Source organism: Polypterus senegalus, unplaced genomic scaffold, assembly GCF_016835505.1.
Source record: "Polypterus senegalus isolate Bchr_013 unplaced genomic scaffold, ASM1683550v1 scaffold_5160, whole genome shotgun sequence".
Taxonomy (NCBI): domain Eukaryota; kingdom Metazoa; phylum Chordata; class Cladistia; order Polypteriformes; family Polypteridae; genus Polypterus; species Polypterus senegalus.
In genome coordinates, this window is record NW_024381681.1 from 256,356 (window position 1) to 272,512 (window position 16,157).

The 16,157-nt window shown below is 42.1% G+C and overlaps 1 protein-coding gene across 2 annotated transcripts in view; it reads left to right on the forward strand.

The window, feature by feature from the left end:
- The window catches only part of LOC120520792 (NACHT, LRR and PYD domains-containing protein 3-like), a 69,306-nt gene extending 57,479 nt beyond the window's left edge, over positions 1 to 11,827 (forward strand). For both annotated transcript variants that reach the window (XM_039742875.1, XM_039742876.1), the window contains 2 exons: positions 7,534 to 7,599; positions 7,911 to 11,827. In XM_039742875.1, coding sequence (XP_039598809.1) covers positions 7,534 to 7,599; positions 7,911 to 9,628 — 1,784 coding nt within the window. In that variant the 3' untranslated portion in view covers positions 9,629 to 11,827. The remainder of the gene's footprint in view (positions 1 to 7,533; positions 7,600 to 7,910) is intronic.
- Positions 11,828 to 16,157: the final 4,330 nt, after the last annotated feature.

The window sequence follows — 16,157 nt, forward strand, 5'->3', positions numbered from 1 at the left end:
ACCCTAAGAGATTCTTTCAGTATTTTAGTAGTAAAAGAACAGTTAAGGAGGAGGTCAAGTTCATCAGGAATAGTAAAGGGGAATTAAAAGATACAGACAGTGAAATAGCGGACGCCCTAAACTTACATTTTTCTGAGGTGTTTACAAGTGAGCAAGTGGATAACCTCAGAGCAGTAACAGGGACTACTAAGGAGGTACTGAGGGATTTGGAAATTGTAGAGGGAGAAGAGCTGCTCAGATTAAATAAGATGAAATCAAACAAATCACCAGGCCCAGATAATATTTATCCTCGAGTTCTTAAGGAGGCTAGTGAGTACAGATATAAACCCTTGACTCATATTTTTAGGAAGTCTCTGCACTGGAGAGATTCTGAAGTACTGGAAAATGGCAAATATCATCCCATTATATAAAAAGGGTGACAGGGCAGATCCAAGCAAACTATAGGCCAGTAAGCTTAACAAGCATCACAGGAAAATGAATGGAAGGAATTATTAAGGATAAGATTGAACAACACATGGCAAGGACAGGAGTTATTCTGAACAGTCAGCATGGGTTCAGAAGAGGGAGGTCGTGTTTTACTAACATGTTGGAATTCTATGAGGAGGCAACAAAAGCATACGATCAAAGTGGAGCTTATGATATTATTTATCTGGACTTTCAGAAAGCATTTGATAAGGTGCCACATGAGAGGCTGGGCATCAAATTAAAAGAAGTGGGAGTTCAGGGTGATGTGTGTAGATGGGTGCAGAATTGGCTCAGACACAGGAAGCAGAGGGTGTGAGGAACTTCATCAGAATTCAAGGTTTCTTATTTAGTCATGTCTATAAAAGAAAGCATGACATTTGACTTCACAGATTCTTCTAAGAACAAGAGACAAGATAGGTAAATGTAAGGCAGTTTAATAGTGCATATTTACAGAAAAATATTTGCAGGAGACATATCAAACCTTAAGTATTTTCTCTGATATTTTGAGAGTGATTTCAGTGGCTTTTCAAAGCGACTCTCCGTCCTGATTGACTGAAGTTCAGCTCTACATGTAATGGCTGTCTGTCGTCAGTTGAGATGATTTCCAGTTTCTTTAGCGTTGTCCTCTGACACACACTTGATAGATCATCTCCGTCAGCCCCAATAAATTCACCCTTAGTAATCTGCTGAGCTTTTTAAATTGTGGTTTGTCAGACTACTAAACCAGGCAATGAACCTCAAAGTGATGCCAGACTGGATCAGACTGTGATAAAAGGCAACATGAGGTCCTCGACTACTTTAAATAGTTTGAGTTAACGGAGGAGAAATAAACGCTGATTGCATTTAGAGAGTATTTGTTTTGTGTTTACATTCCAGTTAAGATTGTTATCTACGTTAGTTCCCAAGTATTTATGTTCAGTCACTGTTTGTACCTCCTCCCGTGAACAACATTGGGTGAACGTGCAGATTGCTGCCTCTTAAAATCAAATAACATTTCTTTGATCTTTTTTACATTCTGAGTCAGACAGCTCCTATTGCACCAGTTTACCATCCAGTCCACTTGATTTAGATGGTGGCTTTCATGCCCCCCCAGATATGCGTCCTATGAGCCTGGTGTCACCTGCATACTTGGTAATGGAGCAGTGCTCATTGTTCTGTCTCAGGTCATGTAAACGGTGATGGAAGTATGCTGACCGAGTAACGTTATTAATACATGCCTTGAATTTTAAAGTACTACCGAAGATAACACCTAAACTCTTAACCTGAGAAGAAGAAGAGATTAGAGAATTATTAATAGTCAATGAAATATTATCACATTTATCCAAAACAGATTTTGTTCCTACCAGAAGAACCTTGTTTTTATCACTATTTAATTTAAGAAATGACAGCCATGAATTAACTTCCTGCAGACAGTCAGAGAGGGAATCAGGCTTAGTAGACAGGTAGAGCTGGGTGGCATCAGCATAACAGTGTAAATGAATATTAAAATTCCTAAAGACATGACCGAGGGGCAGAAGACAAATAATAGAAGGGGACCCAAGACAGAGCCCTGGGAAACACCACTAACAACTGGGCAAACTTGGCATCTGAAATGTTTTAATTGTACAAACTGTGTACGATCAGAGAGATGTGACTTAAATCAGGCATGTGGGATGCCAATCGATTTTAATCTCTCAAGAAGAATATCATGAGATTGTATCAAAGGAGCAGAAGTGTAGTTAACAGCCCTGAGTCAGCTGCCATCAGCAGGTCATTGGTGATTTGAACCAGGACTGTCTCTGTACTGTGAAACGGACGAAAGACACACTGAAATGATCGTCCGTCAGGTGAGAGTGAACCTGCTCAGCAAAAGTTTTTTCAAGTGTTTTTGAAAGGAAAGTTACATTTGAGATCGAACGATAATTATTTAGGTTATAGGGATCCACACCAGATTTCTTGAGACTTGGAGTTATTACAGCCATTTTAAAAAATAAAGGAACAAGTTCAGAGATCAGGCATGAATGTATGATGTTAGTTATTAGAGAGGAAAGAGAAGAGAAACAGAATTTAACCAACTAAGTAGGAATTGAATCCAACTGACAGGTAGAGGGCTTGGATTGTCTAACAATACCAAGTATTTCCTCCACATTTGGGAGTTTAAAACTGGTAAGAAAAGAAGAAAGGGGATCATAAAATACTCCAAGTATGGAATTTCCAAAACTAGTCAACCTCTGGCGGATATTTCCAATTTTCATATTAGAAAAGTTCATGAAACAGTTACATTGATCAGCACAGTAAAACTGAGATAGAAGACAGTCAGGTGACTGGAGGATTTTGTTTGCAGTTGAGAATAAATTCCCAGTATTCCCTTCAGCTGACCCACTTAGTGTTGTGTGATGTGTAGTTTTGGCTGCGTATTTCACTGGTCTGTAGTCACCTCTATTCTAATGATCTGAACATTGTTCAAAATTGACCGATGTTAAGACTGGCGGTCCACAGGGGTCAGTGCTACTGCCGTTGCTATTTTTAATTTACATAAATGATTTAGATAGGAATCTAAGTAACAAGCTGGTTAGCTTTGTAGATGATACCAAGATAGGTGGATTTTCAGATTATCGAGAATCCATTATATCATCACAGAGGGACTTGGACATCATACAGGCTTGGGCAGATTTGTGGCAGATGAAATTTAATGTCAGTAAATGTAAAGAATTACACATAGGAAGGAATAATGTGAGGTTTGAATACACAATGGGCGGTCAGAAAATCAAGAGTCCACCTTATGAGAAGGATTTAGGAGTCGTAGTGGACTCAAAGCTATCAACTTCACAACAGTGTTCAGAAGCCATTAAGAAGGCTAACAGAATGTCAGGTTATATAGCGCCTTGATCTGTGGAGTACAAGTCACAGGAGGTTCTGCTCAAGCTTTATAACACACTGGTGAAGCCTCATCTTGAGTCCTGTATGCGGTTTGGTCCCCAGGCTACAAAAAGAACACAGCAGCACAAGAAAAGGTCCAGAGAAGAGCGACTAGGCTGATTCAGGGCTACAGGAGATGAGTTATGAGGAAAGATTAAAAGAGCTGAGCCTTTACAGTTTAAGCAAAAGAAGATTAAGAGGTGACAAGATTGAAGTGTTTAAAATTATGAAGGGAATTAGTCCAGTGGATCAAGACTGTTATTTTAAAATGACTTCATCAAGAACACGGGGGCACAGTTGGAAACTTGTTAAGGGTAAATTTCGCACAAACATTAGGAAGTTTTTCTTTACACAGAGAACCATAGACACTTGAAATAAGAGACCAAGTAGTGTGGTAGACAGTAAGACGTTAGGGACTTTCAAAACTCAACTTGACTTTTTTATAGAAAAATTAAGGAGCTAGGACTGGCAAGCTTTGTTGGGCTGAATGGCCTGTTCTCATCCAGATTGCTCAAATGGTCTAATATTAGAAGCATAAGAACAGGCAAAGCAGCTGATTTCAAAAATTGGAAACTGAACTCCATCCAAGTGTAGCTAAACAACTGGACAGATGAGTTATCTAAAAGAAAAATTGAGCAGTCAGACCAGGAATGCTTTGAGTCACAACTGAAACTTCAACCAGCTATCACGGCCTGGACATCAGAATTGCAGGATCGTCCTGAGCTGTATGGATTAGATTGCCTGTGATGACCTGGTTGCCCACAGCTGGCATCGTCTCAAACCCGGATCACCAATAATCATGAGAGTGAGGATGACTAGGGCAGTGAAAACACATAAGAACAAGAGTAGATGTAAATCAGCGCAAAGTGCATTTTATTTCAAGTGTTCCAAATCAAAAATGCAGTGCAGGTATCTTCTTAAATAATCCTTCATAAAAACAAGTGGTACATGGCAGTTAAAATCCATTAAATAAATAATCCAACATACAGGTCAAAAATGCAATGTTAATGTAAAGGCAGGATCTTTCTTTTAAAAATACCCACAAGTCTCAGTGCCTCATTCCACACTGACGACGTCTCCTCTGCTTACCCTTTGTGGTCTACTTAGTGAGAGGAGACATTGATCAGCAACTTACACTGGCTTGTGTTCTTGACGTCATCTCTTGGCATCCACGAAGACTTCACAAACCCTGCTCCCTTCTCCCGCTGCCATCCCTCACCATCCTGTGGCATCTCCTGAAGCAGCTGGTTGGCTGGTTGGCTGACCGCTTGCCTCCTCAATCCTGTAGCTCTTCTTTGTCTTTTCTTTTCTCTTAACCTCTTTCTTTTTCCTTTTCTTTCTTGTTTTCATATGTCATGTGGAGGCTCCTTTTAGACTCTATAGGTGCAGTTGAGCTCTGTCTAATGACCCAGGGAATGGGTGCTTTCACATGCAAACACGAACAGACAATTTCCTCATTAGTGATTCTGGGGATGCTCAGCTCTGCATCATCACCCACCTACAGCCACAAACACTGAGCACACTGTTTTCATTTTAAAAATCTACACTCTGCCACGGACCGCTGATGTACAGCACCACTTGCCACGCTCCATTGTGCTTTCACTTATAGCATTATCTATTGTAATAGTGCTTGAATATTAACACTTATTAAATTTGCCTTCCCACTGTCATGTTTGCTCTATTCTATGACCAATGGCTGTGAACAAAGTAATGTTCTCAGCTATGCTACACAGGGGGGTGCAAGAAAGAAGTTACAGTGACAGTCAAACCTGATTTAAGTGTGATGGTAGTGGGGCCGTAGTCCTGGGTGCAAGTGCATTGCAACTGTGAACTGTACCTCCATAAAAGTTGAGGAGAGTAAGAACAGGAAACTGACATAAAACTTTGGGTCATCATCTATATATTTGATAAAAGGTGGAGTCATTTTTTAAGCAGAGTTGTCCCCAAAAGCCTTTCCATGATAAAACAAAAGGTAAGAGTAAATTAAAATGTTCAGATTGTGAGATAACGATGACCTAAACTGACATTTTTCTGAAATTTTAAGATGTGAAGAAGAGGATAACCTCCCACAGTAAAAGGGACTACTGAGGAGGTTCTGAGTGACTTGGAAATTGTGGAGGGAGAAGTTCAGTTTAGATTAAATAGGCTACAAATCTATCAGATCATCAGGTCCAGATAACATTTATCTTACTGGAGTTAGTGAGTATATTTTTAAACCCTTGATGATTGTCTTTTTTAATTACCTATCAAAGCCATTATCAGTTAGATAGGCAAACACAGAACAAGAGAGTCTTCAAATGCTTCAAGGGCAGCCCATTACACCAACTATGAGCTATACATGGAAAGAGTTGGATTGACATTTGATGTCACACAGAGGTGGCATCATGAGATGCCATTAAACTAGCAGACCTGAATGGAAGGAGCAGAGGACCTCATGAATGACAACTCTGTAAGAAAGCATCAAAGAAAGAACCTCATGCTACAGAGAGACGGTGGAGGGACTTGAAAAGAGGAGTGACATGCACCCATCTCAGTTAGTCAAACACAAGATGTGCCACTACATCTTGAATCATCTGCAGTGTCTTGGTAGCACATGTGAGTAGGCCTGCCAGCAGAAAGTTGCAGTAGCAAGGAGGAGAAGTGGTCAGGAGGAGGGACAGCAGAGGAGACTATGAAAGAGAAACTGGTGAGAGAGAGTGAGCTGAGGTGACAGCAGGAGGACACAGTAGGAGGAAGTGCAATGGGAGAAGCAGGAAGAAACATGGAGAATTGAATTGAATAGTGGTCTGATGTGTATAATGGAGTAACAGTTCCATTTAAGGGGGTGCAGTTCAGTGAAAGAACAAGTCCAGCAGTTTGCCAGTTTTGTCAGTTGGTGGTCTTTGCAGCTGTAACTGGTTGAAATAATAAAGAAGAGTGAGGAGGTTACTAGAAGTTGGACTGTCCAAGTTGATGTTCTGGACAACAAGGAGTAGAAGTGAACTTCCATCATCTGGGATGGAAGAGAGAAGCACGTCCAGCTTATTGGAGCTCCTTAGCAGATTGGAGGATGATAAAGAACAACAATATTTATGTTAATATGGTAGGCCACAGTGATTTCATGAGACTTGAAGGTAGCGTTCATGGCTAGCACCCAGGGATGTCAACCTCCTGTTCTTGGAAACTTTTAAACCTGTCAGGTATAATAGAAGTTGAAGCTGAGGGAAAGTGCTTTAAGTGTTGCCATATTTTCTGGATAGATCCACATCTCAATGTCAGTGCCACAACCTGGAGAACACATTGGGTGGCCAATGCCAGAATAAAGTCTACTTTGTCAACTACAAACTGACAGTTCCACAGGCCAAGAAGAAGAGAGTCTCTGAAGGAATGGCTTGAAGAAGCAGTTGAAGACTGTCGTTATTACACCCTCTCCTGTTGATGGGATAAGAGAAACATCTAGAAACAGAAGATTACAGCGAAACTGTGCATCTTGTTGAATAAGAGGACCCATTACCTTATTCATTGAGATGCTTGGTGAACTTGTGTAGGTAGATTTCTTCTGAATGAGGTGATGCTAAATGTGGTGTGCTTCAGGTGTCAGTGCTGGGGCTGGAGCTCTTTACAATATACATAAACAGTCTGATAAGAATATCATCAGTAAACAGGTTAGGTTTAACAAATGATTCCATAATAGGAAGGACAGATAATGAAGAATCAGTTGAATTGTTAGAGAAGTACCTGAAAAGAACACAGGAGTGGGGGATTTGTAGACAATGAAGCTTAATGTACATAAATGAGAAGAATTATATGTTGGAAGTGTCCTGTTTTCATCTACATTGTCATCATGTCCAGATGTTCTAATTTGTCCTTTCTGTGTCCTGCTCTGGATTCTTCACATTGGCATTGCCCTCAATATGCCCGCTATTCTACTCTTTGGAGTTTCTTATTTCTGAGGTCTCCCTCATGTGAAGGACTAATGGCTCCCAGACAAACTGGATACGTGTCCCTGGTCTGGCCCACGTGTCCCATTTCATGTATGTCACCAATGCATCAAATGTATACACATTTTCAATAATGGAGCCCAGTTTTATAAAGTTCAAACATTCATATTTTAAAGGAAGTAAAGCTTCATCCAGGATGGCCCCCTCACTGTTGTGATTGACCCGTCTGTCTTTATTTCTTTTATCTCAGGAAAGAAACTCTTAGAGGAGATCGACACCAAAAACAAGCCACCTGCCCTTGACCCTCATATTAAAGGTAACTCCTTTCTTTTACACATCTGCTCAGCAGTTCCTCCAGTCCTGTGTTCATCCCGTGGCCTGGAACCCCTGCAGATTTTTTTTTCTCCAGCCGTTTGGAGTTTTTTTTTCTGTTTTTTCTGTCCACCCTGACCATCGGACCTTACTCCTTTTCTATGTTAACTAATGTCTTATTTTAATTTCTTATTTTGTCTTTTATTTTTCTTTTCTTCATTATGTAAAGCACTTTGAGCTACTTCTTGTATGAAAATGTGCTATAGAAATGAATGTTGTTGTTGTCTCCTCATCTATTCTCATTTTGACTTCCAGATCTCCATGAGACACACAGACTCACTGTGTCTGAATCCACAAGAACTCTGGATGCTCAGGCTTCTCCTGGAGATCCACACACCACAGCTGTGGGCTTTGAGACTCGATACACAGAGTTGGTGGCCATTAAACAGGACACAAGAAACCGTAAGGAGACTGAACATGAACTTATGAAAACTGGGAGGATTCATGAAGAGCTCATGGAGGAAGGAGCAGCAGAGAAATGTGAGCGAATCTGGATTGAGCAGCTGTTTAGGAAAAGTCATGTAAGTGCAAATCCAGTCAATATCATAGTGGTTAGTGGGATGGCCGGAATTGGGAAGACCACCATGGTACAGAAGATCATGTATGACTGGGCCAGAGGCACTCAGTACCAGAGGTTTGCATTTGTGCTCCTATTTAAATTTAGAGAACTTAACCTCTTAGACAATGTGAATGAGACACAAATGTCACTGATCAAACTGATTGAAAGGCACTATAAATATCTCAGTAATGATCCACTGAAAGACGTTCTGAAGAATCCTGAATCTCTCCTGTTTATATTCGATGGGCTGGAGGAGTACAAACACAAACTGGACTTCACAACGAGTCAGCTCTGCTCAAACCCAGACGTTGAGGTGCCTGTCCACATCCTGGTCACCAGTCTGGTCAGTCGGACATTACTGAAGGGCTGTTCAGTCCTGATAACAAGCAGACCAAGAGCCTTGGAGGCTGTGGACATAAAGAAAACTGATCGATTTATAGAGATCCTGGGGTTCTTCCCTGAGCAAAAGCTGATGTACTTTAAGAAGTTCTTTGGTGATGCTGCTCTGGGTGCTGAGGCTTTTCAGTATGTCAAAGAGAACATCATCCTGTACACCATGTGCTTCAGCCCATCATACTGCTGGATTATCTCCTCTGCACTGAAGAGCCACTTCATGACACCTGAAAAAGAGCAAAGAGCTGCCCCCAGAACTGTCACTGAGATCATTATGATGTTCCTTCACAACATCCTGACCAATCACAGACAAGAAGTCAAAAACCAGAGAATGATTCTGGTCAAACTGGGAAAAATGGCGTATTATGGGCTGGAAAACAGGATTCATGTGTTTAATGAGAAGCAAGAGATGTCCACCTTTGGTCTCCAGACAGACTTGTCCTCTCCATTCCTCTCTGGGTTACTGCAGAAGCAAAGCACCTTGGAGCACACAACATACACGTTCTACCAGTTCAACCTGCAAGAGTTCATGGCCGCCTGCTCCTTCTACCTTGAGCCATCAGGGGACATTGAAGAAATCCTGAAGAAGTGGGACTCGTGTAAAGATGGACGATTTGAGATTGTTACTCGATTCATGGCAGGACTGGTTTGGTGTTCTGTGCTTGAAACAGTAGAGAGAATCCTGGGGAAGTCTGAAGGGAACAACCTAAAGCGCATACAAGAGTGGGTGAAGCAGAAAGCTAAAAGAAAGCTACAAGGGGGACATAAAAGAGAAGCTGTGCGAGTTTGTTACTGGCTCTGTGAGACTCAGAATAAGGAGTTAATTAGAGACGCCATTGGGAAGGATTTAAAGATGGACTTTAGAAAGACAACTTTATCTGCTGTGGACTGTGCTGCGTTGGCGTCTGTCATCAGCTGCTGTGGAGAACTTAAAGAACTTTACCTGTCAGAGACACCTCTGACCCCACAGTGTATCAGGAGACTGGCGCTGGGGCTCAGCTACTGCAGTAAAGTCTGGTGAGTGATGCGACTTTGACGAGTTCAGTTTGATCTGTGAAGGCACTTTGTGTAAATGAGAGTCACTGGGAGCACTGATCTCCACTGTCATAGGACCTTCTAATAAGCCCCACCCACTTAACAGGAAGTGATGTCAGACACTAATTATGTGATAATTAGGTCATCCTATTCTTGATGATCCTTTACAACACATCTGAACCACCCAGACCTTACCCTGTTGTTTCTGTTTTAGACTCTTAGAGTCATTAAAGCCCCCTTGTGCAGACGATGAGCTGATACCACTGGTGTACATCAGCAGATTAAAAAGGATGGATGAAAAGTCTCAATTTTAAACTGCATTAGTTAGTAATCAAGCAACGATTTGAAACATGAAAGGGGCGGAAGCATTATGTTGTGTGAATGTGACAATAGTGGCTGAGAATTAAATCTAAAGTGTGATTACGAGAGTGTGTAGGACTGTTCACAATTTGAAGAATCCCAGAAAATTAAGGAATCTCCAATTCATTTGCAGTGTTAGCAGACAGACTGGGAAAAAAATGGATGGCCAGGATGCTGGAGGTTTGATTTTTCACAATGATGCATTGATTACTGAGTTTAATTCTTTTTATTTCTTGTTACACTCACCACATGCCCAGACCTCCTCATCTACCGCCTGTGGTGGTTCTGTTCAGAGTTCCTTGTGTATTCCTAAAGTCCTCACCTTCTTCATGTGAGGGAGTTTAGTGGTCCAGTGCAGAATCCTCAGCCCCTTGTCCTCCTAATCTTCTTCATTCAGTCACTACTCAGAGCTCATGACCACAGGTGAGGATCAGATGGTGAGCTGATCACTAAATAATGAGCTTCATCTGAGGACTTTGCTCCTCTTCACTACTCCTCCTGTCTTTTTATGAGCTTTGATCTCCCACATCTTGTGTTAGTTCAGACTTCATGAACGTCAAGGCCAGACTGCTTTGCTTGTTTCCACTGCACTACAGCCCCTCATAGCACACTGACACTCGGCCCACTTTAGTGCTGTGGTACTAATCAGTCTGTTATCATTGTGTTTGTGATTTGAAGGAGTGTTTCACTTTGCTGACAATGTTCTTCAAACGTAGCACCTCTTATTTAGCTATTCCTAATTTAACAGCCCAGTGCTTCACATGTATTGCCAAGCTTGAGAATAAAGTCAAGTCAGGAAAGTGGTTGACAATGCTGACCACACATTTCCCTTCCACAAACTCCAGAAACTGCATGATGCTCTCAGTACTTTAACGCCATGTAGGCACATGTGAGATGGCCAGTCAGCCCTGATTGATGAGACAGACTCATCAGAGTCATTGTCCTCATCCTCTTCTTCCTCACACAGTACTTTTACTTTTGCTGCTGTCTGTGCTCTGCAGACCAGTGATGGTGGTAACCAAACCCTTTGCCTTGTTACTTTGTTTTGCTAGTCCACTACTAGTAGCTTTGACTTTTATCTTTTCTTTTCTTTTCTTTACCCTGTGGCCCTGTTTACTATATTGTTCTTCAGTAAGCATCACTTGTTGACCACCATCCCATGTGTTCTCAGAGTCAGTGGCTGCCCACCAAGGCTCTCCTCACCTTTTACATTTGTTTTGAGAGGAGGCACAGCAGTGCCCTCTTTAGGACTTTGTCCTCTGGTGCCACTTTAACGACTGACACCTCCTCCTCCACATTTTTACTAACACTGTCTTCAAACATTCTATCAGTTCTAGCTGGTGCTCTCTCTTCTGTGTTTGCACTTCGACATGTTTCTTTCTCTGGCTCTCTGCTGGTCATCACTGGCTCACCTGTTCCATATCCTGGTGTTACTGAAACACTTTCTCCTGTTTTCATTTCACCTTGATCTCTATTCATTGCTTCAGATTTAAATACCAATTTGTCCTCCATGTCTGATTCCCCAGTCACTGAACCTTTCACTTTGTCATCCAATGTTCTCCTTAAAGAGTTCTCAGTGCTCACTGGATGTTCCTGATGTACCTCAGTTATCTTTTATCTCACTGTGCTTACATTTGTTTGCCTTATGCCCTTTCTGACTACTTTTAAAGCACTTCATTGACTCTGTACAGACAAACACAACATATTCACACCCATCTACATATTTATACATCTACATCTATGAATACTTGGGAGTGCTACTGGATGATAAATTGGACTGGACTGCCAATACTGATGCTCTGTGTAAGAAAGGTCAGAGCCAACTATACTTCCATATAAGGTTGGCGTCCTTCAACATCTGCAGTAAGATGCTGCAGATGTTCTACCAGACGGTTGTGGTGAGCGCCCTCTTCTACATGGTGATGTGCTGGGGAGGCAGCATAAAGAAGAGGGACGCCTCACGCCTGGACAAACTGGTGAGGAAGGCAGGTTCTATTGTAGGCACAGAGCTGGACAGTTTGATATCCGTGGCAGAGTGACGGGCACTGAGCAGGCTACTGTCATTCATGGAGAATCCACTGCATCCACTGAACAGGATCATCTCCAGACAGAGGAGCAGCTTCAGTGACAGACAGACTGCTGTCACCGTCCTGCTCCACTGACAGATTGAGGAGACCCCACACTATGCGACTCTTCAGTTCCACCCGGGGGGATGGGTAAATGCTAACAATATTCAAAGTTATTGTCTGTTTTTACATGCATTTTTTATTACTCTTTAATTTAATATGTTTTTTTTGTATCAGTATACTGCTGCTGGATTATGGGAATTTCCCCTTGGGATTAATAAAGTATCTATCTATCTGTCTATACCAGACCAGAAAAGAAAAAATATAATTTCAAAAAGATAGCAAATCAGTAATAAAACCACTAAACATTAGAAAAAAATTAAAAATGAGAAAGACCCTTTGTGGATGAAACTGAATGACAATCCCAGACACAGCCATGACAGAGAAACAGGAGACACAGAGGATAGATAGATAGATAGATAGATAGATAGATAGATAGATAGATAGATAGATAGATAGATAGATAGATAGATAGATAGTGAAAGGCACTATATAATAGATAGATAGATAGATAGATAGATAGATGGATAGTGAAAGGCACTATATAATAGATAGATAGATAGATAGATAGATAGATAGATAGATAGATAGATAGATAGATAGATAGATAGTGTCAGCAGGAGGGCTGATCACACCCCTAGAAGACACAGACGCTCCTCAAAAACCCCCCTCTTAAACACTGATAGTCTACCTTCATATTGCTCCCTTTCTTGCACCCCTTTTAAAAGATAGAAATGTTTGTTTGAAGTGTTTAAATAAAGTTCCTGTCTCTACAATCTCCTGTGTTTCTGTGCAAATCTGTGACCCAAGCATGACAGGTGGTACCAGAAGTGGTTGCACAGATGAACGCTGAGGGGTTGTTTCAATTCGCTCAAAATGTTCCGCTTACTCCCGACCCGGAGGATGATTAGCTTCCTGCTCCTCCTGCTAATCCTAAGGATCTGCTGATGAAGATGGGTCCTTCAGATGACCCAGAGATGTTCCTTTTAGCTTTTGAGCATGTGGCGACTTTGATGTGCTGGGACAAACGAAACTGGGCTGTTATCGTCACCCCCTTTTCACCTGGAGATGCCTTACTTGCCTTATGGAATGTGCCTAGCAATAAACTCGCCGATTATGATTTCTTGAAGCAGCAAGTTGTTTTGCATAAAACTACAAGCTTTTTGGCTAAAGGTTTTGCACTTCATGATTGCAGACTGGACATGGACAGTCCCATTCGTGCACAGATACAAGATTTGATTCATAAAGTTCACTGCTGGTTGGAAGGAGACCAGATTGAACGTGTTGTGGAAAAGGTTGCCATGAATATAGTGCTGGCAGGGATTCTCTACGAGATGAATTTCTTCATCATGATGTTGAGTCATTGACAATCTTGGCCAAACGTTTGAAAGGTTCTCAGTCTGCTGGGAGATAAGGCAGCGGATTTGCTGCTCCTTATGCTAATTTTCAGCCTCCGAGAGATTGCCCAGGGAATGTTTGTCACCCCAACGGACGGTTAGAGCATCAGCAGGCTTTAAGACCTGAAAATCGAGTTTCCTCTGGAAGGCCTCCGGGGAATCCAGTTATTGACGTAGTGCCAACATCTGGGGAGGCAGATGGTTGTAGACGTCACTATGGATATTTTGGCAGTGGAACTGAAAGAAGATGTTTCTGGTATGATCAACCCACCCACTTGGCGAGAGAATGTCGCCTAACCCCTACTCAATCGATGGAAATTGGGTTGGACGAGGTTTGTTGCTCCTTATTGCTCCTTGTGTTCCTTATTCTTCAGAAAAAAGGGACGACTTAATGATCTCGGTGAAGTTTGGGTGCCACGAGATCTCATTATTGGACTCAGGAAGTGACCTTTGTGTTGTCAGATGGGACTGTCTTAACATCGAGTACCTTTGTAATACTGAAACTATAAACATACGTTGTGTACATGGAGATGATAAGGACTATCAGACATTGCTCCTTCCTTTAACATATATGGGTCGACACTTTAAAGTTTGGACTGCTGTTTTGGATTCCTACCCCTGGCCCTTGCTGATCAGCAGGAGGAATGCCCTTTTTCCTAGACTCATGACCGAATGTTGGGCGCCAGTCAAACTAAACGAGGGGGATGAAGAAAAACTGGTGGCTGTCAGGGAAGATCTCTAGCCCTGATTAGACATTGAACCCGATCTCTCCGGCGAGACTGGGGGAGACACCCCAATTTTCCAGAGCAACTGGCTGGCCCATCTACAACTTCTCATCTTGCAAATGCCTCAGAACACATACCGAGCACTAGCGAGCAGACGGATTTTGTGCGCTTGCAGCATGCTGATAGCTCATTAGATTATGCATTTAAACAGGCTTGCTCTGCTAGTGACTCTTATTACCAAGAGTGTGCCTCCGGGGACTTGAAAACCTCACACTTTCTTGAGAAAGACAGCTGCCTTTTTAGAGTGATACCAGATCATTTAGCAGGGGAATCTATTGAACAGTTGTACCTGAAGTACAGGTACATAGGGACATTCATTTGCAGTTAGCCCACTCTAACATCTTGGGTGGGCATCTGGGGGCTGATAAGTCTAGAGATCGTTTATCAAAATGATTTTATTGGCTAAATATGGGAAAAGATGTTGAACAATTCTGTACTTCTTGTCCTCATTGCCAGATCATCTCTGCTTATAAACTTCCTCAGGCTCCTCCTTTCTCCTATGCCTATTTTGGAAGTCCCCTTTCAAAAGGTGGGATTAGATATTGTAGGCCCTCTTCCTAAGAGTAAAAGTGGGTATCAATATATGCTTGTGTTGGTTGACTATGCAACGCGATATCCGGAAGTGGCTGCTTTGAAAAAAGACGATTCCTCCACTGTAGCCAAAGATCTGTGCTTGATTTTTACTTGTATTGTCATCCCTAGAGAAACTGTAACTGATCAGGGCACACCTTTTACTTCTCGTGTGAAACAATTGTGTGACAGCCTTGCTATTAAGAAATTAAGTACGACTGTTTACCATCCACAGACGAATGGTTTGACTGAACGATTTAACAAGACTTTAAAACAGATGATTGGGACTCTGTCCTGCCTTTTATTATGTTTGCAATGCGGGAATCGCTGCAGGCATCCACTGGCTTGAGTCCTTTCGAGTTGTTGTTTGGTAGGCGCCCAAGAGGCATCTTAGATGTTGTATGTGAGGAATAGACAGAAATCCAGACAAAAGCTCACGGGACGAGCTTTGTGGATCAGGTAATTTCGTTGCAAGATAGGATTTTTAAACTTTCTTCTATCGCTGTGGAGCATCAGCGACGTGAACAAGAAACCCAGAAATTTCTATATGATAGGCGCTGTAAGCTCTGTGAATTGAAACCCAGTGATAGTTCTGATTCCATCTGACCCGCACAAATTCCTAGCGAAATGGCAGGGCACTGCCATTATCGAGGAGCGTATGGGGTCGGTGAATTACAAGGTTAGAATACCGGGCCGGCGCAAACCATTCCAGATTTTACACGTTAATCTCTTGAAGGAGTGGCATGACCCGCAGAGGACTTACACTTCCTTGGCTGCTGTCTCTCAGACCAATGTTACCATTGAAGACGATTTGACTGACTTGCAAAAGAAAGAGTTCTTATCTTTGATTGATCAGAACACTGATGTGTTTTCCGCCCTACCGGGAGTGACTAACCTTGCAGAACATAAAATCATTACTGAACCTGGTATTAGGGTGTAGATGCGCCCGTTTTGGATCCTGGAAACGCGACGGAATGTTGTACGTGAGGAAGTCAAACGGATGCTTGCATTAGGTGTAATTCATGAAAGTAAAAGTGACTGGTGCAGTCCGGGCGTATTAGTCCCAAAGCAAGACAGTTACGTTCACTTCTGTATTGATTTCAGGTGCTTGAATAAGGTCTCTAAATTTGAGGCTTATCCAATGCCCTGTGTTGACAAGCTGTTGGAAACACTGGGTCAGACGTCCTATATCTCCACGCTAGATCTCACGAAAGGTTACTGGTTGGTTCCTCTTGAGGCTGGCAGTTGTGAGAAAACAGCATTTGCAACTTCTGATG